This window comes from Notechis scutatus, chromosome 5 (genome assembly GCF_049901735.1).
Source record: "Notechis scutatus isolate UNSWTSFEM ecotype Mainland chromosome 5, rNotScu1.2, whole genome shotgun sequence".
Lineage (NCBI taxonomy): Eukaryota > Metazoa > Chordata > Lepidosauria > Squamata > Elapidae > Notechis > Notechis scutatus.
The window spans coordinates 73712924-73737894 of NC_142013.1; the positions used below are offsets into that span (position 1 = coordinate 73712924).

General features: G+C 34.9%; 1 protein-coding gene across 2 annotated transcripts in view; it reads right to left on the minus strand.

Moving 5' to 3' along the window:
• Window positions 1–24971, minus strand: part of WWC3 (WWC family member 3) — an 89376-nt gene that overhangs the window by 14593 nt on the left and 49812 nt on the right. For both annotated transcript variants that reach the window (XM_087967040.1, XM_087967041.1), the window contains exons 7-14: window positions 23199–23348; window positions 18324–18397; window positions 15524–15766; window positions 11674–11763; window positions 5604–6166; window positions 1804–1924; window positions 812–886; window positions 52–138 (exon numbers count right to left, since the gene is read on the minus strand). In XM_087967040.1, the coding sequence (XP_087823166.1) occupies window positions 52–138; window positions 812–886; window positions 1804–1924; window positions 5604–6166; window positions 11674–11763; window positions 15524–15766; window positions 18324–18397; window positions 23199–23348 (1403 nt within the window). The remainder of the gene's footprint in view (window positions 1–51; window positions 139–811; window positions 887–1803; window positions 1925–5603; window positions 6167–11673; window positions 11764–15523; window positions 15767–18323; window positions 18398–23198; window positions 23349–24971) is intronic.

The following is a 24971-nucleotide window of genomic DNA, read 5'->3' on the forward strand; positions in this document are numbered from 1 at the left end:
ATTTCATAGGATTAAAAAGACAGTGTTAGAATAATGACAATCTCAACGTACATTTTACAGCCTTCTTTCATGGCAAAGCCAGTAAAATTCTTCAGCTGCAACACATGGACAAGGAGACATTCACTTCCACTGTCATGCCTGAAAAACAAGATAACTGTTAACTGCCAGTCTATTCTCAAACATACAAGGCAGATAGATTTACAGTAAGGCATATTTTTGTTTGTATATAACTGATATATCATATATTTATTAGCAATCATGATGTTTGTCTGAAACATCTGCGAGAAAGAGGACGTTGACATCTAATAGGTTGTGGGCTGTCCACAGTACGTCCACAGGTGGCTGGTAAAGCCTATATAGGCACGAAATGTTCTGCCGCATGTCAGGCGATTAAATAAAACATTAAATTTTCTATTAAATCATATTGCAATAATGACAGCATTATATTATAATGTAACTTTAAAATAGCAACAATTTAGAATTAGTAACCAATTTAATTTAACATTCCTCTTCTTTTAGCAGAAGTCTCTGATACAGCTAGCAGAACTTATGAGGAATTCTAGTTCATGCTCACAAATTTGGGGAACTGATTAATTTGGCCATTTAAGGACAGTGCGATGAACCATACATTTTGGATGTACTGTTCTGGATTAGGGGGGATTTTCTTTTAGTCCCATACTCTTTTTTCACAAATTAAAGCAGTAAAGATGAGGTAGCCCAGAAGATGTACCTTCACGACTCACAAGTATTCCTGAATATCGTCTGTTTTGGCATATAGTTAGTAATGACCAAGGCATAGAAAAATACTTACAGAAATCCAACCTGCATTTTGGGCTCTTCATTAGTGACACCATCATTATAAAGTGATTCTTCAACATCTTCATTTCTATATAGGAATTAAAAAAATTAATAACTTATTACAGTAGTACTCTGTCATTATAAATAATACTAGCTAATACGTACAAAAAACCTCTCCTTCCTCTGCTTTCCATATTATATGACAAACATTCATCAAACTCAAATCTTAAAGATATTGTTGAATTCTATGGTATGTAATAAGTTCATAGGTGATTAACCTAATGTCTAACTTTATTTACTGGCAACTACCACATTTGATCGTTTTGCAAAAAATAAAAAAAATAGTATGTTGATGCCCAGATAGGCAAGACAAGCATCAAAAGTGATTTTAAATATTGAGGCATGTGCTATTCCCAGTTTTAAAACAGGTACAGGTATCAAAGCTGAAGCTACTTTAACATCCCCAAGGTCCTTTTCAAAGATAAAAGTTTCTATTCAAAGCAAAGTTGCTTATATTCTATGTACTAATATGTAGTGTTCTGGTCTATTATAACTGAATTTTGTTATAAAATTTTAGTGCTAGAGCACTAAAGCATAGCCAGAGAAAAGTACAAGGATCCAACATTATTAAAATTTCAGTGGATGCAACACAGTGTTTCCTTACCCTCTCATAAAATGGCAGCTATTCTTTTCTTCTTTTAATTCATTTATTTTTCCTGTTTCATTTCTATTCATTTTTAAAACGTAAAAATATTTTAAAGATACATTTCCAAATGCCTTTTAACTACTATTAAAAGAGAAGAGTTCATACTTCTATGTAGTTACAATGCTCAGTAAACTAAAAAAAATTTAAGACCTAGAATTAAAAAACCTACTTTGCTCAGATTTTATTTGCCATTAATCTTATCTAGTAGAAGATAAAAAGATCTTCATCAAGTATTTTTGAGGGGAATTTTGAGGGGAATTAAGTATAATTCCATTTTACAAATATTTGTACAACCTGACCTTTTGCTTAAAGCTTCAAACACGCCACTGTCACTAGCCAGTGAATAATTGGACAGACATGCTGAGACTCGCCTGGATCTTCTTTCCAATCTTCTAGTACTATCTTCACGTAAGGTCACAGCTACAACATGGAAAACAGTAAAGATAAGTTACACTGAAAGTTTGTTTATTTATTGGATTTATCCTCTCCTTTTAATTTGTAAAGCATAGATAAAGGTAGCATTCATAATACTCCCTCTTCCTATTTTCTCTTCCATCCAGTTTACTAATACAAATATATTAAATGTGTCATATGTATATTGAAATCTTAACACACACTGGCCTACCTTAAATTTGCATCTGAATACTTTTAACTGAGTCTTGAGCACATGCTTGCATGACTACCCATACAATTCACTCCAAATTAAAAAGATAATACATGTTGCTAAAGCAAAACATAAAGAATGTATTTATAAACCATTAACAATTTAACATGAGTATAGTCCACTAGCATGAATATATAGAAGATAATTGGCTGCATTCAGATTATATAAATTATCCAACACTTACTCACAATCCTTTATGATTCTCTTTATGATTACTAACAGATTAACAGACTGATTAATGCTAATTGGCCTATGACTTCTCCTTTCACTAACAAGAGAAACAAATATAAAATAACCCATATCTTGTCTTAGATTTATATTCAAGTTGGCAATGAATGGAAATCAGAGAAAACAGCACAATAGTCATTCAGCCAATGACCAAGAACAAATGACACAAGGACCCTTTAAGCAAGCTCTAATACCAATTATATACGTGCAGCACATTAAGAGGAGCCAACTAATGAAATCAAACACCAAAAGTATGAGTTTCATATGCATTTGTTTCAATTAAATTATAATTATATCAAGTGTTTTCTTAAAGCTATCTTTACCTCTCTACCTGTTTCATTAACGAGATAATCATGTCAATTATAATTTTAAATATTTCCAAGTTGAATGATTTTATTGAAAATCGCATGAAAATAATTATGCCATAAAAATGCAAAGTATTTTTAAGATCAGTAACAAAACAGTAAGCAAACTTTTGATATATTGCACAACGCAAACAAAGAAAATATGTTGTCATTTTATTCTTCAGGATTTAGACTTCCTAGTCTACAGTTTTATTAGTCAAACTCTGTCAGCTTCCCATCTTGGCAAAGCCAGCTAGTGTTACCAGAAATATAGTGATACAGAGTTTATTTCTCTAAAAAATTATATATAATTATGTTATATTATAGCTATAAGTTATATATAATTATTTTAGATTTCCAGTGTTTTAAGTGTAAGATTTTGTTTATCTTATTGCAAGAAAGTTTGTAATACAATTTTACAGTTTGTTTGCTTGCCATACAAAATCTTTGTTTTTATTTTCAGTTTTTAAAAATAGGATGCTCTTAACACTTAGAATCAAATTCTATAATTGTGATATTCTGATGTTTATCTATATTGAAGTGTTAAAGATAATAATATTGCTACCTTGTTTCAATTTGGTAACACGGCTATTGCCAGCAAGTTAAGACATGCTTCCTACTCAAATGACAGAAACAGAATTTCCAACTGAGGAGTTTGTCGTTTTGTGCAGTAACTGTCTTCCCACTTTTAAATATTTTATTGACTCTTAAAAGAAACTTCATTTTAAAAGATTTTAAAAGATTAAAGTCTTCTTTGAAATGATCTTGACTTTGTGTTACAACATTGATTAATTGAGTAAAATTATTCTGTGTTTGGTTTTCAGTTTGCTTTCACAGTTCCCAATCTAGCTTACAGTTTGGGGTTTAACTGATAGTTTTGCTTCAAAGAACCAAGCCTAAATCATTTTAGCTTCTTGCGATCAACTAGCATTGGCTAAATGCTAGCCATATGATAGGGAATAGTTAGGGTTAGGGAACGGCAGCAAAAGTTTCAAAAGAGAACATAGTTAATATCAAATAAGAGAACATGTAGCTAATATCAAATGATGAAGTAGAAATGCAAGATATTAGAATTCCATATTTTTGTTCAGTTTACACTAGCTAGTAGAAGAACTTAGGTAGAGATTGTATACCTAAATATTTAAGATCCTTAAGTACAACAATTATTAATACCAGCTATTCCAGATTATTGTTACATTACTATTAATCCAATATGGCTAGGAAACAATAGTTGCTCCTAAGATTTTTTTAATGAAATCATAAAAAATATTTTGGTTTTTAAACATGCAGAACAAAACCCAAACTCTACAAATACACATTAACTTTACAGGCAGAAAGAAAAGAGTAAATCTAGAATAACTTACAGCATTTTTTCTGTTGTGCCACATGAGGAACAAAATAAAGGAATAATTTAAGTGAAATGTGGAACCAGTTTGCCAATCTGACATTTTCATTAAAAAAAAAAACCCCACAGAATTAAGCATCCCCTGAAATTCTGCAACTCAGGGAAAAAAGTGAATGTTGAAGGTTAGATCAACAGTACTCTCCAAACTTCATTAATGAGAGCTAACAGTCTATAGTACAAGAGAAATATTTTTTATCTTTATTCTTTATATATATGTTCTTTATATATCTTTATTCTTTATCGCAAACAAATATTCTACAAATAATAAATGAAACACTTAAACTTTATTGCTTTAATCAAAATGTACAGTAACATCTTTATTTTGTGGAAAAGAAGAACCAATCGTTTTCATGGAACTATTTTTGTTAACCTAAGAGTGCAGATTTATGGCATCTTACGTTCAATTCTGCATCCAAAATTGTATTTCTGTCACATTTAAAATATTGTTAAAAAAAGAATATGAATTTGTACTAATAATTATTCTTTCCTTTTACACTCAGCAGAGAAATACAAACAGCATTAGTGAAAGTTTGAATACTCAAGTCTCTATAAATCAAAAACAGATCAAATGAATTATTTCAGAAAATGAGCATATTTCATGGTACTCCACCACTAGATGGCAGCCATTTATACCCTATGCACTACATTTAAAAGCAACAACAGTGTTGTTCATTTATTTCCCTAACCTTTAAATATGAAAACGAGCAAAATGAGAAAAGGAAAATGGAAATGCCTAAGCAATTCAATCACATGGGTATAAAGCAGAAAAATCTGTAATATATTTAATTTTTTAAAAATGATCCTACACAGACCCATAGCAATTAGCAAATAGCAAATATTTTTTTAAAAAAATGCTAGCTAATAACATTGAAAAATTAAATTCTATATTATAATGTAGCAAAAATGGTAAAAAATGTACTAAAATACATATTATGGAAATTATTGGTCAGTTTATAGCAGAAGTGGTGTGGGAGTGGTGGAAACTACTTGCGTGATTGTGGTATGTTAAAACCTGAATGAATGAACAAATAAATGTCTTTTTTTAGGCTCAGAACACTGCAAATGAGTTTCAAAGCAGAAATGTTTTATTCATTTCAAATTACAATTAATTTGCCCTATAACTTCAGTAGGACTTAAAGTAGTTTCCCTCATTTTGTTTCAGAAATAGATAGGAAGGAGTTTAGAATATGAACACAAATTAAAAAGCTAAAATGTGTAACAAGCCAGCAAAACATTTTATTTCCTTCTCTTAAAACTTACTATAAGTTTTTATAACGTTTACTTAACTGAAACACAGACATGCTAACTGTTCACAATTTCATTCAGCCTTTTTTCCTCCAAAGCAAAACATGTACAACTGTATTTTTTTTAGATAAGCTGCTATGTAGGTTGTGACATCCGACCTATATTCATTGTTTTGTTGATATCTGAAATATAAATAGCTAAAAATTAACTTACCACCAGAATTCGGAATATTGAGAATTTGCAGCCCGGCTTCATTTCTTGTGGAATATTCAGTAGCCTTAAATGCCACAATTTCTTGTCCTTTGTCTTCACCCAAAACAGAGCCCTGAGCTCGAAGTACTTCTGAAGCACCTGTGTATGTTACTTCTTCATACCCTTCTGACTTATGAACTAATGGAGAATCCCGAGAAGCTGGTAGGAAGGGAGTGTCCAGAGGAGAACTTGGAGGTGATAGTGAAGAAAGGGATGATCTTGATGACAATGATGCCAAAGACAGAGGAGTATCTAAGGATCTTCGTTGTTTACTGCTAGCTGGAGATCCGATAGATTCATGATACTGTACATCTTTGTTGTGAGAATCAACTGGAACTGGATCATATCGCATATGATGACCATATTCAACAGCAATATCAGATTTATCATACTGAGGGAGACCATAGATGTCTGTGAAACTAACTGAACTCAGGGAGCCTCTGCTGGATGCCAATGACCCACGGCTGGATGCCAATGATCCTCGACTGCTTCCAGAAGATATTGTCAAAGAACTGGCAGATAAACTGGAATATAACAGATATATGTAGTAAATGTGCGTTCACAAATGTAGATTCAAAATATGAGTTTTTCCCTCTTCATTAGCTGAAACAATAATCAAGATATACTCCTATATGCAGGCTTTGCAGATAAAAACTCCATTGCTTTCCTTTGTCATTATATTTATTATCAAATTAATAACATCAGGGAAAAATTAAAATCAGAGAATGGAAAATTAATTACAGTGAAGGATTAATGTTTGTTACACTTATAAATAACAGAACCAAGTAACTATAGAAAATAAGTTGAATTATGCATTATATTAGACAGCCTTGAATTCACACATTTATATCTCCTGTATCTCCTATGTCTTCCATTTTTCATCTGTGACTGAATTTGTGATCTGACCTTTCTCCTTCAGAAAAGAGTTCCAAATTATAATCAGAACAAGTCTGCAATTCTGGACTGAACATGTCTGCATGAAATTGCAAAGTATACTTTTCCTAAATCACACATACATATAGCAAGAACTGCTAAAAGTTAAAGATGTGTGTGTGTGTGTGTGTGTGTGTGTGTGTGTGTGTGTGTTTTCTTAAGTTTTCGCAGGTATTTATATGTATAGTATTCAGCTTTGTTTGGGTATTTTTCCACGTCATTATAGTTGTGCTTTTAAAGTTGTAGCGATGTTTCGGCAGAATCTCATCTGCCATCATCAGGCTTGTGTATTGTGTTCATCTGTGAGTCAGGCTTTCACAGTCGTTTCTGTTTTAAATTTGGTGCTAGCCTACTGCTGTGTTAGAATAGTTTTTTTCTTCATCCTGATTGGTTAAACACAGACCAAGACTCCCAACCAATCAGGATGAAGAAAAAATCATTCTAATACAGCAGTAGGCTAGCCCCAAATTTAAAACAAAAATGGCTGTGAAAGCCTGACTCACAGACGAACACAATACACAAGCCTGATGATGGCAGATGAGATTCTACCAAAACATCGCTACAACTTACAACTGTAAAAGCACAACTATAATGACGTGGGAAAATACCCAACAAAGCTGAATACCATACACACATATATATAGATATAGATATACCGTGTTTCTCCAACAATACACCCCCCCCAATAGAAAGACCCACCATATTTTCTAGGCATAAGGTGAAATTAAGCCCCTCCCCCCAAATTTAGGCCTAGTTTAAAACATGCAAAATTGGAGGGGGGCGGGGGGAACTTGCCGTTAGGAACACCCTGAGGGCAGCCACGCCTCACCACAAGCCGCTCCTAACGGCTGTTCATGGCGGAGCATGGAGAGCTCCCTATCCCCAAGCGCCTTTGCTGCAGATCCGGGTGTGGTTCTGGGTGCAGGCTGGGTCAGTGGGCGGGTGGCGGCAGCGTGGATGTCGGCTTCGGTGGTGGTGGGGCACTTTGCATCGCGCCTGCCACTGTTGCTTCCTCCACTGCTGTTGCTTTCCCTTCTGCCTGTATGCTGCCGCATTTGGAGTGCTACACATTCCTCCACCGGCAGCGTTTCAGCTGCTTCTCAGGCGGGGAAGCCATAGCTTCAATGGTTCCCGCCGGCGCTGGTGCCTCTCTCACCAGTGCCATCTCCAATAACAGGGGCAGCGGTGAGACAGACCCCGCTGCCGATGAGAACCGCCTGCCCTCCCGCAGGGGCATCGCTTTGATTGATGGCAGCTGCGTTGACAAGGTCCTGCAAGTCGGTGAGTCTTTTGGGATTGGGTAGGTGGAAGTGGCGGAGGGAGGGTGATGCAATCATTTCTCTCCCCTGCCACGCCTCGCTTTGCTTCCCGCCCCAGAGCTTCGGGTCATGGTCTCGTCCCTTGTACTGTCAGGCGCTGTCCTCTTGCTCCAGCCGCCCGAAACCCCCTGTGCACCTTTTCCCCTTCTTTAAGTTTTCTTTACTCTCATTCCCTCCGTTAGTCCCCTAAGAATACAGACTGGCCAGGCAGCTTCCTCTCCACCCCTCCCGGTAGTTTTAAAAAGGGAACCATCTATCCACCTTGCCCTTCGAGCAGAGGAAAACCTTCCAATCCAAACAGAAGAGAAAGGGAATCATCCTACAGACCCTTAGCACCAAGCTTCCCAGAGGATTCTCCCAACGGATCCACCCCAAAGGAGGAGAAGCAACATTTGAATGCCTTACACATCATAATATTTAGAGAATCTAAAGACCACATCTGCTTCTACAATTTGGGGAGGGGGTAGGATATTTCCTTATGCTAGCCCACTAGGTAAAGCATTTTTAATGCTTTGCACAATTTAAAGTCTAGATACATTAAAAATAATTACCAAATAATAAATGAACAGCTAGCAAAAAGGCAGACATGAAATAACTGGATGGAATAAGCTATTACACAGGTTAGAGCAGTAAATTGGGAGATGAAAAGGAACCAATGTAACAAAAGCAACATTTAGTTCTGTTTTTGGGAAAGGGGGATGTAAAAATATTGGAACAACCATAATATTCAGATCCTACAGACATTCCATAAGTAAAAATCTACTGTTAGTGCAACATCTTTCATTTTTATGATCTGCCCCTTCAACATACACATGTAGTCCTTGACTTGCAACAGTTTGTTTAGTGACTGTTCAAAATTACAACCACTGCAGCATACCCATGATCATGTGATCAAAATTCAGATGCTTGGCAATTGGTTCATATTTATGACCTCTTCTAGTCCCAGGATCATGTGATCACCTTTTGCAACTTCTGACAAGCAACGTTAACGAGGAAGCCAGATTCACTTAACAATCAGGTTACTAAATTTATCAACTGCAGTGATTCACTTAGTAACTGTAGCAAGAAAAGTTGTAAAATGGGGCAAAACTCACATAACAAATGTCTCACTTAACAACATAAATTTTGGGCTCAATTGTGATCATAAGTCAAGGACTACCTGTGCATATTAAGCTAACAAAAGTATTTTATTTCGACTTCCGGTTCGGGCTTCTTCAGGGACGGACCGAAATCCGTGATCATGCATGGTTTTGATCCGTGCTCACCGCTGGAGCGCCCCGAGCCGCCCAGATTTGGGGCTGAAGCCACCCCATAGAAGTGGTGAAGAAGGGAGAGCCATCAGTGGGGTTGAGGAGAGCTGCATCTCTCCTCCTCAGCTGGCCATTACTCCCTTTCCCAAAGGTGGTTGCAGCGGTGGTCAGAAATGGCCAACTCAAAGAAGAACCCGACCGGACAAGATTGTGCAGGAGGAAGTTTAAAGGAGAAAGCTTGACTGACAGGGTTGAATGGAGAACATCTATTTAAGGCACCTGGAACCTGAATTTTAAAGACTAATACTATTCCTAAAAAATATCTTAAGCAGCAAAAGAGAAAGGGAAAGGAAACGGAATTGGCTTTTTTTCCTCTCATATTGACAGTTTTAATTGACTTGGAACGTTAAGAAGAAGAGATTTGAACAAGAAATTGATACTAATCCACTTTGACATTAATAGACTATTTCTAGCTGAAAATAAAGTATCAAAGGGATAAAGATTCTTGGATAATTTAAAAATTTTCTTAAAAAAAGAAAGAAAGCAGAGGAGGGAAAAAGGAAACAAGAGGGTGGAATCTGGAAAATGGAGGAGACCACCTGGAACTTTAAAAAATTGATAGTGGAATTTTAACAAGGCTTGCAAAAGATACATTTTAGCTGAAACCTTGTTACAAGATAACAAAGCCTCTGGAAAGAGAAAGTGAGAAAAGAAGCAAGAAACAGTTTTGGAATATTGGATGATTCCTGGAATTTTGGACGGTGGATCCTAATGAAACAAAATAAAATCAATTGGGGGTTGTTTAATTTTTTTTAAAATGGCATCACTCCTTGAAGAGTTAAAAATGAGACTTAAAGAACAAAAAGAAGCACAAGAGGGAAGAGGATCTTTTAGCTTCATAATTCAATTTTTAGAAACGGAGATTTTGAACTATGAAAAATAACAAGAAATGCTGGCAGAACAAGAAGGGCGGGATAAAGAAGAAGCCATCTTTAATGGCCAAGCAACTTTAAGCGGGGTAAAAAAGGGAAAGGGGAGAAAGGGAGTTAAAAACTTAAGCATTGAAGCAACAACCAAAAAAAAGAGTAATTTGAAAAGCAATCATAATATCAGGAAGAAGCAGAAGGGAGGATCACAGAAGGGAGAATCAGATAGAAAAGGGAATAAAAAGGGGAGGGAGAAGAAGAGAGGGAAGAGGGAAAGGAAAAGAAGCTACAAAGGACAGAAACAAGATATAAAAGTACAGGAAAAGTGTACAAGAATTAAAGGTATAAACCTATTTAAAAGACAGAGACAATGGTTAAAATTTAACTTGAGAGGATTCTGCAAGGGTGCATGGGATAGCATTGTTATATTAGAAATAGAAAAGGGTTAGAAAATATGTTTAGATGATTAAAGTGAGAGAAAAAAATTGTATTGATGTGTAATGGAATATTTGTTTGTAAAGAAAATAAGGCTCTCAATGATTTAAAAAGAAAGTAAAAAAACTGGAAAAAAAACATGGCAGATTTTTATCAGTTGACAAGATGAATTTGAATAATAATAATAATTTTATTGACTTCTGTTAATAACTATTGTTTTGTTTTTTATTTAAATACAGTAATAAGTAAAATATGAAATATAGATGATTAAAGTGAAAGACAACTGATATTACTAGGTAATGTTTGTTAAAAGAAATAGAAATGTAAAATATTGTTATTAATATTAATGGCAGAGCTGTACTTGAATAGAATAATTATCCCATTTACTATTTACATATTTACGCAGATATATATACATATACACTTTTTTCTTTTAAGAATTTAGTGTGTATTTTTAAGGGAATATACCAAGCAGAATTCAATTGAAAATAGGTATGTGTTATAAAATAGAGGTTAAAAAATGAATTTATAACTGTAAAGGTGTAACTTAAATTTTTAAACAAGATTTGAAAAAAGATACAAAGGTGTTACACTCTAGTCTAGTAATTACAGGGGAAAATTTGTTTTATGAGAAAAGATAATATGAAATTGTAAAGAGGACAGACAAAAGTATAAAAACATTGATTAGAAAGATTTTAAAAATTAGAAAAAGATATGTAGTTAAATTAAGAAAGGAATGAGATAATTTAAAATAAGGCTATAGGAAGTAAAGAAAGGGAAAAGCTATTGAAAAAAATTGCAAAAATAGTTATAAGATATGGATTAGAATGTTTAAGATAAATATGTATTGAGTTTATGTCTGTATGGAGAAGTGATAACCCAGGGTCACGCTGTTCTCAAAAAAAGATATTTTATTTGTATTTATATGTTTTGTGAAAACTTAAATAAAACTTTTATTAAAAAAAAGTATTTTATTTCCACTGAAACTCAGGAGGGCCAACAAGTTAAGATTAGGAAGATAAACGACAATATGACACAATGGATAATTCTACATTCTATCCTGCTGGGGTAAGCCAAAGTATTTTTAGAAACAATGAGAAATTAATTATATTGGTTGATCCTTATTATTTCCTTCTAACATGCTAGTCAATCTCTATAATATACTAACCTTTTCAATTGTGAGCATAAATAGGAACTTAAACGAGTTGCTTCTTCCAACTGCATAAGCAAACAGTTCTTCTTCTCTTGTAAGAGTATCCTAAAATAAAGCAAATTGTTTCCTTACTATAATTTTTATATAATGTACCTCTTATGTAGAAAACTTATGGCAGAGAACTGACATAGGCTTTTGTAGACAGTGTTCTAATTTTCAATGTTTACATACTCCATGTGCAGACATCTATTATTATTATTGTCATCTCTTTTATTCACTAAACATGAAACTCAGTCAACTGAACATTTAAAAATGTATAATAAATACCAGTGACTGGTGCTAATGATTGATACAGGTTGCTGCCAGTGGCCTAGGTATCAACCAAATATCTTCTTAAAATATACGATGTAGCACAGTTTTTTGCAGTTCCATTGGTGTTATTGCAGGAAGCTGTAATTTCTTGATGTGTTTTGTAAAATTCTTGGACATGGTACCAAGTGCCCTGATGACAATGGATATCACTGTTACATGTTTCATCTATAACCATGTAGTTTTGATGGCCAGGTCACAATATTTCATGATTTTTTTCCCAGTTCTTTTTCTCGACAACTGTAATATCTGGCGTGTTGTGTATCAAATGGCAATCTGTCTGTATTCAAAAGTCCCACAAGATCTTCAATGTCTCATTCTCTACAACCGTTTCCACTTTATGTTCTCATGATCTTTCAGATACAGGTAGGGTGTATTTTTTACATAATGACCAATGGATTAATTTAGCAACTCTAACATATCCAGCTTTGTAGTCAGTTTGTGCGATTTTGCTGCACTCACGTGAAACTTTGTCATTGCAAAGTCAGAGTTTGGATTGTCAGTGGATTTTTGTATCTTCGCTTTCATGGCATTAGTTTGTAGTGCTTGTTCTTGAGCAGCAAGTATTAAACCTTCCATTTCTTTCTTGATGCCCAGTCCTCTCTTAAGCCATGTCAAGTTGTTACCACGTTTTTGTTCAATATTTTTCAAATGCTGTCCATGCAAAGTTTTGGTTTTCCATCCATTTAATCTGTCATCCAGCTGTCTTTCCTTATATTCTGCCTTTGTTTTTGTTGTTTTTATAATGTTCTCCATTTTTACAGCCTGTAGCCATTTTTCTATACTTTGGTTCACATAATCATTCAAATTTCGTTTTTCTTCTTCTACAGTTTGATGGATTTGCAATAGCCCTCTGCTCCCTATTCTTCTTGGCAGGTATAACCTGTTGATGTCACTTTGTGGATGTAAAGCGTGGTAAATTTTCAAAGGTTTATGCTTTTTCCAGTCCAGGTTTTCCAGTTCAGCCACAGTCCAGTTGATGATTCCAGCTGGGTAGCGTATCACTGGAACTGCCCATGTATTAATGGCTTTAATTGTGTTTTCAGCATTCAGCTTTGATTTTAATATTTTGCAGACGCTCCTGATATATTCCTTTTGCATTGACTCTTTTGACTTTTCCATTCAAGATATTATCTGCTTCCAATATGCCTAGGTATTTGTAATCGTCATCCTTTGCAAATGCTTTCATGATGCTCCCATTTCCCAGTTCTATTCCTTCTATTTTTCCTCACTGCATGGATAGTATAGCACATTTTTCAAGTCCAAACTTCATTCTGATGTAGTTGCTGAACATTTGAACTGTGTTGAGTATTGATTCAAGTTCAGTGGGGCTTTTCGCATACAGTTTTAAGTCATCCATGTATAGTAGATGGCTTATCTTGCCATGTTGGCTTGAGATTTGGTAGCCCAGTTTTGTGTTTCGTAGGATTATTATCAGTGGGATTAATGTGATGTTGAACAGTATTGGCGAAAGTGAGTCCCCTTGGAAGATTCCTCATCTGATGTTGACTTCACCAATGTTCTCCCCATGTATCATAAATACCATTGACTGGTGCTAATGGTTGATACGGGTTGCTGCCATTATTGTTGTTGTTATAGTGTTGATGGTGTTAAAGTCATCATTGCAGAATGTATGCTGTTTATAAAACTACCTTTTGCAACTGACTGATGGCAATTTTTTCAATGCTGGCAGTGTTCAAGTGGTGCTCCAGATGTTTTGGGGTTACTGTACTGTCTTTGCTTCCTTTTCCAACAATCAGTCTATTTCTAATTGCAAGTATTTGTATTTTGTGATTTTCTCCTGTTTTTTCTCTTCTCTTCTGGTGTTTCCAGGTACTGCAATGTCCATTATCCAGATTCTTTTGTCTTTTTACTGACAATTGTTAAGACTGGTAATTGTGTGGCAGGTGCTTGTCTGTGTGAAACCTGAAGTCCCAGAGACTTTAGCTTGTACATTTTTTATTACTTTCTCTCTTTTGTGGTCCCACTAGTTTTGTCTGCAGGGAAGTGGTATTTCGCACAGATATTCCAATGTGCCATTGTTGTTACTTTGTCATACTGTTGTTTGCACAGTCTTGTGCATTCTTTTTGCAACAGCTAAAACTAGATGGTCCACGCCCCTCTGCCTCTTTAACTTTCATTGCCATGTCTCCCTTCTATTTTTCATTTGGTCTTTCTTGTAAGCCAGTACGATTGTCTCCAGTACTCGGTAAGCTTTCATAGTATACTAGCTTTTAGTGCAATGTCTTCACTATCCTTTAGATATTCTTCCAATGCCTTTTTTCTTCTTCTTTAAGTATCTGATGTAGTTGCAAAATTCCATGCCCATGTATGATCTTTGCCAAATAGAGTCTGTCAACATTGCTATATGGGTGAAGGACATGATTCACTGTCATTGTTTCTCTAGTCTTCCTATCCAGGACTTCTAATTCAACTATATGTATCTAATGATTGGAATTGCCCAGGTGTTAATATTGCACTGCCAATACACTGCACTGGTGAAATACATTTGGACTAAAAAGTGATTATTATGTACAACTGAAGTATACTACATCACAAGAAAGTACAAGAGAGTAGAGCAAGGATTGCACCAAATCTCTCTCTAGTATAGGTTTGGGGCAAGCAGGACAATAAAATGATGACATCAAGAAAATGAAAGGATTATTTTCCATTTTTATTTTCTGGGTATTTAGTTTTTAAGTTGTCACCTAAAAATACAGGGTGACAAAGGTATAAATTCTTGCTTTTTTATTTAGCAGAACTATTAGTACACAATACAAAGTTGTGCAAAGGCTGATACCTGCTATTGTGTCACCCTGGCAGTAGCACAACCCCATCCAGAACTAAGGATGGAAAATCACCAGATCCAGGAAGTCTAAAAACCCAACCCACTTGGTCTTACTAGGGTTGATATTAAACCTGTTATTTTGTATCAAGATTCCACTGCCTCTATGCATTCAGACAGCCTCATTTGGCCATATGTGATTGCTAGAGTATCATCAGGATATTGATAATATTTTACTCTCTGTTACTGAATGACTTCAGCCAGTGGTTTCATGTACAAGTTAAAACAGGAATGTGAAAAAAGTCATTACTGAAGCATTCTGTGTAACAGAAGTCATAGGGCAAGTTCTCTCCTGCCCCCCTCCCCTTTCCCAATTAATACAGATTGGAAATTATTCTGTTTTTGGAAGAATGAGAATCAGCACAACAATGTACTCTCAACCGTTAATTCCTGGAGCAGCTTCAAAAGGATACCATGGTTCTTAAGACCATTGAGAAATCAGGGAGAATAAAGATGGATGGATTACTACCTCCCACTCTCTCCAAAGGTCAACCACAAGTGCAATCAATAACTCATACCCAGGCCTGCAACCAAATTAGAAAAAGTCCATAAACTTCTGTATGGTTGATGTCTGATAACTGTTATTATTGCCTTTATTAAACAGCTATACTAGCATTAACAAGTATGTTACAAAAGCAATATATTCTCAACCTTTCAGCAGCACCATGAGAAGAAGTAGCCTGAGCCTGCTGGATATCCTCCTCCAAGCGCCTTTTTTCCTCCTCTATGTGTTTCAGATCTTCTGGTGAACGCTGCTGTTGACTTATAAGCTGCAGTTCTTGTAAGAGAGCCTCTTTTTCTTTAATAAGCTGAAGATGATCAATATCAGCCTCCGCCATTCCTGGCCAAGATTCCTGGTCTTGTAAAGCCAATTGTTGCTGGATTCTGATAACTCTTAATTACAAAGGAATATGAAAAGTTAATATATCAACAAGAAACATCTCCCCTCCAAATCTATACAAAGATACATTTTTTTGATATGGAAGTATTTAGTTGAAATACTGTGAGATTAAAATAACATCTATATATAACATAACAAGCAGTTATAAAATCCATAATAAATTTGAATTGCATAAACTTTTAATATAGTTAAAAGGTGTATCTTCGGAATTTGATGTCTTCTCAAAAACATCTCTATCACTATCTCTGGAATCCTTATTCTCAACTTCTACTTCTACTTCTGTTTTGTTTTTTAACTCCAAAGAGTTTGCCAGGGTACAAACTTAAATTGGAATTTAAAATGTTGATGTTATGGCTGGATCAAGGCAGTAGCAGGAATAATGGGAAGGAGAGTTTCTGAACATAATGGTAATAATGTGCAAGCATGCTATGGGAAAGAAATCTGCTGCACAATGTTTTTTGCTAAGCATTAAATAGTGCCAGTTCTTCTACCATTTAAAATGGAAATTCTGTATCACAAATGGCCTACTAGAATATATCTGTTTGTTTGTATTTAATTTTCTGTCAAGGAAGCAATAACAACAGTTATTTGTAGTATTTATCCCATTTCAAATCAAAAGCTTTTTAATGTATGGGTTTTTTGTATCTTAGGTATTTCACCATTGGCATTATTATGACCTACAAAAAAAAAGAGCTGTCATATTTTATTTCTATTTTTTAATTAAGATGAGGTATAATTTTTAGATTCCATTTACATTCTGAAAAGGATAACAAAGTATTCTTATATTTTGGGACAACCATGTTAAGAAGGTTCTCCAGTGGAAAGTACTCACAGACAAAAATATATTTTATATAAGAATCCACCAACTGAAATGGTAACATATGTATTTGGTTCTCTTGCCACTTTAACTATATGAGGAGCCTGATTAAAATATTTTGAATATATTGTAACACTTTAATTTTGTCAACTTCAGTTTTAGACCAAATACAGCACATTCCATATCCACACTGTATAACTTTAGTAGGGTTTCATGAGCAAAGTTAGTCTGAACACAGAAATACTTTGTGGAGACAAAAGCTGTACAGAATGCCAATAAGCTAACAGAAAGGAATGCATGATAAATAAAGAATGTGACCACTGACATAATCTAGGAGAAATAAATGTGTCTTAGCTCTTTGATTTAAAGTTTAAAAACCATGTTATACATATGTAAGAATAAAATTTGTGAACAAATGAAAGAGACAAATATAGAATTACAATTAGGAATATTTTTCCTAAGCAGTGTACACATGAACACATACACTATATATATATGATTGTGTTATAACAGAAAAACACCACTAGGCTTACAAAATATGCAAACATTTACTACTAGTAATTTCTCATAAATCTTGGTTTACTTTTCATACTTATACCTCAAATGACTCATATTTTATTCTTTTTACATTTTCCCAACTGAAGAACTTTGGAAACTTAACGGAGAATGTATTTTTCTGTCAACTTGACACTTCAATGTTAACTGGAATTATAAGTGATACTTACATTATTTTTTTAGATACATGCTTCTGGAATGTGTGATGTAAACTACCCATATAAATATTAAATGGATATCAATATATTTATAAAGAAATGAACTGAATGTAGCAACATCTACTTAGGTTAGAGGTATGAAAATATTCTGTCTAATAAATGCATTTGAATACTCTTCTTCACCAGGCCGACTGAGTAATCTTCTAACAAAATTAGGTAAAAATAAAAGTTTCCTTGTCTAGTAGCGTCCAACTCTAGATGCGGTGCTCATCTCCATTTCTTGGGCAAGCGTTGTCCAATCATATTTTCTGTGGCCATGTCACCAGCATGGTTATATGCCAAAGGCACACAGAACACTGTTACCTTCCCACCAAAATGGTATGTATTAATCTACTCCCATTTGCCCGCTTTCGAACTGCTAGGTGGGCTGGGGCAGGAACAGGAGCTCACCCTTCTTTTATGGTGCTTGAGTCTCGAACTCAGGCTATCAGATTTCCACTGACAAGCTCGGGTCTTTAACCACTGAACCATCATGTCCCCTCAACAAAATGTAATTGGTGCCTATTCTGTGTCTATCCATGTCCAGGATTCACTGCAAGCACATATATTTTGGGGTTTGTAATATGTGATTTTCACACTCCCTCATTACAACTTGGTTAGCTGGTTTTTATTTCATCTCAAAAGTTACCCTGTTGCTTCAAAAGTTATAGCTAAAATATAAAGCAATCCATATCACTTTAATGTCGTATTTATTTATTAAAGTATTATTTCTTTATAGCATAAAAGTTTTGCCAAACCAAGGAATTAGAATGTAATTTTTTTTATGTATTTCTTTTTTGTATTACTTTTAATTTGCCTAATTTAAATGTGCATTGCTGCAGTATTGGATAATTACTTAGTGGTTCTTCAGATTGTTAAACTATGCTAAATATCTAGTCACATATATGCAAAATCCCAACCAAGACAAAAGCTACTAACAGATTATTTGCAACGTTAAAAATAGCAACTTAAGATATTCACCTTTTTTTGGTCTCTTCATACTGCCAAATTAGTTTCATTTTGTCTATATAGCTTGTTGTATCTTCCAATCCAAGCTTTTGTGAAGAAAAGAAAAACAAGAAAGTTAATAATACTATTAGAACATGAGAAGAAATAAATTACAGAAAGATACAAAAAAATGTCTGTTATTACTTTATATTAATCAGCAGGGAAGATTTATTTGAGGAATAGGTAGTTAGCAGATACATTGTAAGAAAGGGTCTGTTTGATGCTGAAATTCTTGACTTTGAAAGACACTAAACTTGAGCACATACATTTAGTCTGAATTTCCCCCAAAAGATCAATGATAATCAGAACAATGCTTAACAAGATCTCAGAACAGGAGAAGCTAATAAGAAAAGGAACTCAAATTGAGTAGAAGTCCCTTAGAAAGGAGATAGAAGCACAAGTGCAAATAATTTCAAAGAGAAAAAAAGGAGCCAATCTGGATCTCTAATCAATTCAATAAAGGTTTAAAAGGATGAAACAAAATGAAACAAAGGAAATAAAACAAGACAGGCTTACAAAGGAAGAATACAGATAAATCATCTTGATCTGTTGTCACGTTGACCTAGTGTCACAAAAGTAAAAGATCAGAATGAACTGTTATTAGAAGAGGACGTTAAGAATAACAAAAAAGAGTTTCTTTTGAAATGTCCAAATAATATCAAAAGAAAACTAATAATTTTAATAGTGTGCCAACTGGTCAATAAAGACAGCATATAATAAAGAAGAGCTTCTCAATTTCTGCTTTGGTTCCCTTTCTGTCAGATCTACCACCTTCAGTTTGGCACCTCGCTGATGTTCTGCCATCAACTGGAGAAGGGAGGAGGGAACCAATGGGGAATAAAGCTGTATACTTTTATAATTGAAAATTGAGAGAGGGGACCGACAGTTGAGGAAGAACAGAACGTTTTTGAATTTGGTTCATGCTAGCATCTTCAAGGCCATTTAACCTGAGAGTAGAATTTCACCAGCCCAAATACCAAAGCGTTTCCTAAACATCTGGGTGGTGCTGGATTGACTACACACCAAGTGATTAGTTCTGTATTGATGTATGGGAATTTTAAATTGTACCCGACCCTATTGCAATCAGCATCTCTTCGTAAAAGTGCATTTCCACTTCAACCAAATGGAGTCAAGAGTTTTACTTTCCTAGGAGATCAGACTGGGGCAGGTCTGACATTTTCTTTTATACTTTATTCTTGAAAGTTACAAAAAGTATCATGTGCCACTGGAAAATAAAGAGGCAGAATTGAAGACTGATACTTCTTGAACCATATTTTAATGAGGTTACTTTTTAAAAGTTAGATGAATTGAATACTGAAGGAAATAGCTGACTCTCCATTAGACAATCAGTCTGTCGCTGACAAAAAATCTACAGCAGATAATAAAAGAGCATGATGAAAATAATATAGGAATTATCAGAAATCAAAATTAGCTTATCAACTCTTGACAGATGAGTCATGTTTGATTGCAATAACATCACTAAGTTTTTGGGAATGCTGTAAAATAAAATATCCTCTGGACTTTAGGAAAGCACTGACAGAACATTCCATGTTAACTGGCAGTGCATTTAAATATGGGCTAGATAGCATGACAATTAATGATATATACTATAGCTGTCATCACTTTTCTAAAGTAGAGCATGTTCATCAAGGTTTTTCATAAAATTGAAGAAAAAGGTCAAGTGGGATATTCCAGTGATCAGTCCTGCACCCTCTAATTATAGTTAATGACTATAAGGACAAGAAATTTGCAGATACAAAACTGTTTGGGATAGCTAACTTCATAGAAATAAACTTCAAAAGAATAATAGATGATAGAAATAGGCTGAAAGTATCATTTTTCATAAAGGAAAATCTGAAGTACTTCACTCTCAGAAGAAAAATCGAATATTTAAACATGGGACTGTAATGAAACCTGTGAAATGAAATTGGAAATAATAAATGAATATGAATAATAGATGAATATGAAGTAATATAGCAGTAAAACAAACCAAAGCAATTTTACACTGTATCCACAAAAATATAATGTCCAAATCATGGGAACAATCCCATTTTGAGTACTATATTTATTTCTAATTCTTTAAAAAGGATTCAGATAAATTGTTTCTGTTAAGAACAATGAGAATAATCAAGGAAATTAAGTCTTATAAAGAGACACTGAAATAACTGGGTACATTTAGCCTTGAGAAAAGATGACTGATAGCACTCCTCAGACATGAAAATATGCCACAGAAAAGGTCAAACCTGTTCTATTTCATTCCTGAGAAATCAGAGAATAAAGACTATAAATTATAGAAATATAGAATATAACTGAATGTTAGAGGTAACAAAATTTCTAACAGTACAATTTGTACAGTTTGACAACGAAACTAATTACTCAGAAAAGAGTTTTAGTACCCAAAGAAGGTTCTCTTCATTCAGTCTATTCAAATGATATCTGAATACCTACCTGATTTGGATGTTATTATTTGAATTTGTGCACTTGGAGGAAGGGATTAGCTCAATGGCCTTTTATGATTCGTAATAGGTTATGTCATGCCCCTGGTGGAGATTGACTCTGAGGAAGAGGAGGAACAGCCAACAGGGAGTGGGAGTGTGGCTCCAGAGGTGGTGGAGGAGGCTGGGGAAGGGCAGAGGCCGGCTGAGCAATCAGAGGAGGATCCAGGCCCATCTCCTATCCATCCTAGGTCATGCAGGAAGGAGAGGATCAGGAAAAAGCGAGGTCTACTCAGGAGAAGATTACCATGATCCTCCTCGTGGCTTGCAGCTGGGAGCTATGTATATAAGTTTGTAACTGCGCAGTCAGAATTGCTGGAGTCAAAGTTTAGTGTTTACTTTGAAAGAGGTTTATCTTTGCTGGCGTTCTTCCCATGGACTCTCCTGGGTTATTTTCCTGGAATGTATGATTAGTTATCTTGGCTTGCTTTGGAAGTCTCGTCAATGCAGTTTGTTTTGGTTTTCTTTTTGCCTCATTATTTACTTTTGTGACTTTAAACTGTGCCTAATAAAACAGTGAAGTTAAGTTGAAGGCCTTACCGGACTTTAATGTATGTTTTGGGTTATTTTGAGAGACTATGGGTCATCACAGGTTATGACTTTAAAACACTATGAAAGAACAACTCCTGATTAGTACATAGGAGTATCTGCATAGGGCAAGTTCCAAACAGTCAAGATAGAGGCTTTGAGTGTGCAACTGAAGCCCTGCCCGTCTTTATATATCATATTTTTCGGAGTATAAGATGCACTTTTCCCTCCCCAAAAGTGGGTGGAAATATCTGTGCATCTTATACAGTGAATACGGGCCCATTTTTGGCCTCCCAAAGCCTCTGAGGATCCTGTTCCCCCCCTCCCCCGAGTCCAGAAGCACTCTGCAGGGCAAAAACGCACCCGTTTGTGGCCTCCGGGGGTCACATTTTTGGCCTCCCCTGGGACCTCTGGAGGCCTCCAAAAATGGGTGCATTTTTGGCCTGCAGACTGCTTCTGGACGCCAGGGAGGGCAAAAACAGGACACATGGAGGCAAAAAACTATTTTTTTCTTGTTTTCCTCCTCTAAACCAAGGTGCATCTTATAGTCTAGTGCCTCGTGTGTATGTGTGTATGTGTGTGTGTGTGTGTGTGTGTGTGATATTCACTTTGTCAATACAAAATATAACTTCAGGATAGTTACTACCATACCAAACGGGTATCTCTATTTTTAGAGAAATCTCCCCTCTCCATGGACATTTAATAATCAAGGCAAATTCAAACCTCTTTGGCAGGTTAAGCAATTACTTAATTTCAAGTCCCTGAAAGATTTATCCATGATCTATTATCTCTGTAGTGGATTTAAAGGCCATCTAAAGTACTAGACATTCAGAGATCCAACCTAGGAAGCGTAATTCCATTACAGAATCCCTATCAGCTCCCTGAAACCTTCAGAACTGGGTTCATTCTCAGAACTCCAGTACTAGTAACAAGGAGAAAATGTTGTTGAGCCAGTAGAATCCAATCTGTTTTGAAATCTGAAGAAAACAACTTTCTCAATGATTTCAACATAAGAAAATATTCAATCAAACCAATGAATAAATGGTTTCTGTATGCATGCCCTTTAAGGAGAAAATTCTGCAAAAAAAAAGTTTCTTCCTCACTTCTGTGGTTTTGTATCTCAAGATGTGGAAGTTGTTTGACTTCCTCAACACTACTATTAAGGAAACCTGAATGGCTAAGCACTTTAATTTTTGTACTTCCTTCTTAATTAATGCCTTTGTGCCCTTGATTTATTAGAATACTGTAATATTTTATATTGTACAATTATTGCAGATTTAACAAATTGTGTACCTAGAAATTATTTATATAAATATAAATATATTATAAAATATAAATATTATATAAAATTATTTAAGGGGAACAAATGTTGAACAGATAGTAGAAACACATAACGCACTCTCTCTGTCTCTCTCTCTGTGTGTGTGTGTGTGTGTGTGTGTGTGTGTTTAACCACTATTAACTTTACCTCATTTACTTCAAAATAAATTACTGATCATTTGACTATTATATTTAAGAATGTATATGTGATAAACCTGCTCTATAATCTTATTTTATAGATTTTTTTTAAAAAAGGTAATTCAGCATGATTGAAATAGAGAAACATTGACAGAGTAAGCTGGGCATGAATCCCTAAGATATCTAAATTACCTTTTGGTTCAAGAGTATACAACATATTTTTTCTTGTTTGCACCAATGCATATGAGACAGTTTTGATTTGATTAAATTATATTTTAGTGTAATAGAACGCTAGCCACATTTTTAAGAATAATGACAACTTTTTCTCTGAAAACATAGTGTAGTACATTAAATTTATATAGTATACCTCGCCAATGATGTCAGTTTGAGAACAAGCGTCACAATATAGTTGAGATAGATTGGAATCATTGAATGAACCAGAACTGTGCTGAAGATCATGAAAAGATTCTGTAATGCAACAGCTATTTCTGAATCCATCTGTCAGCTTGGCCAGACTCTTGAAAAAAAAGGAACATTAAGAACACAATTATATGAAAGAACTTTCTCATGGTTTAATAGTTTTTTTAAAAAAAACAACACAAAATAATATTGTTCACAAAAATTTTCTTAATTATGGAAATAATAGAGAATACGACCTTTACAAAGAAGAAAGTTTAAAGAAATTTTAAATAAAATACAAACATTTTAAAATAGCTCCCAAGACTATAAATATAAAACTAGTCATTGACAGGTCTAAAATAATAATAATAATGTGCAGTAAAAATAATATGCTAAACCAGAGGTCTTCAAACTTGACAGCTTTAAGACTTGTGGACTTCAACTCCCAGAATTCCAACTCCAGTCATGTTAGCTCACGAATTCTGGGAATTGAAGTCCACAAGTCTTAAACTTACCAAGTTTGAAGACCCTTGTACTAAACCCTCTATAAAGATTACTTTTTTTTCTTAATTTGAGGCAACTACCATCCAACAGGGATATCCAGATGGTAAGCAACTGTGTTCTACAGATCTCTTAGCAAAAAATATCTTTTAAGGAAAAGATATTTGTGCTTTCTTATAGCACAAACTTCAATGCTTGCATCTTTATATTGAGATCTTTGGTTTTAATCAGATTATTCCTCCAAAACCAAACTGAAAGAAGATTAATTTATAACTTAACACTAGAGAATTTGTCTCTTTTTATTTTCAGTTCATGAAAATGGTTTATAAACTGAATTTATATTGGATACTATTCTCCTATGGGAATTTTTTAAAAGTATGTTTTAACTGCATTTTAAAATCTGTTAGCAATGATTACCTGTCTAGAACACTAAGTCATTTTAATGAAAATTAAAAATTAAACATCTCTGCATGATCGGCGCAGGGGAGAGGGGCTCAGCATCCCCACGTTGAATCCTCTTCGTCGGAAGGCCCTCCAAGGGGCTAAAGTCACTCTGTAGGGGTGACATATGAGGGGTACACTGCTGGTTGCAGAGAGTGGCAGCTCTCCTGCTGGACCCAGGGTTCCTTCCCTCTTTGCCAAGGATGAAGACGAGGCAGCCAAAATGGCGCTGTGAAGCTGGGGCAGCCGAAGAAACCAAGACTGTGCTGGAGCGGTGAAAGTGGACAGTGACTGGAGCTGGGTAAGGTGATTTTCAACTTTTGCTAAGGATTTCCCTAAAAGAAAATTAATCTGGGAAAAGATACTCTTTGGAATACCTTTAAGCGGCACTCAAAGAGTGACAGAGATAAACTGCACCCTAAAAGCTATACAATACAGAAGACTGGATGTATAAACTTTACTGACAGGACTCTGAACAGGCGTTTTAAAGTGCTTGATATCTGACTGTCTATGGGATATTTTGTTGGAATTAACTTAAAAGAAATAATTGGCAGAATAGTTTTAAACTGGATTTTTAATGTTGATCTTTGAACACGGATTTTTAATGTTGACTTCTAAGCTGAAGGCACCATCTATTGGTGAATGAATATATACTATGTCATATTCCAAACAGGATAGCAGCCTGGGAAAACTTTGATGAGAAGAATCAAAGGAGGTCTGCTGTATTATTTACTGCTCTATACTTATCTACTTTATGGTGACTAGATGACTAACCTTGAAAACCTGAAGGATATCTAAT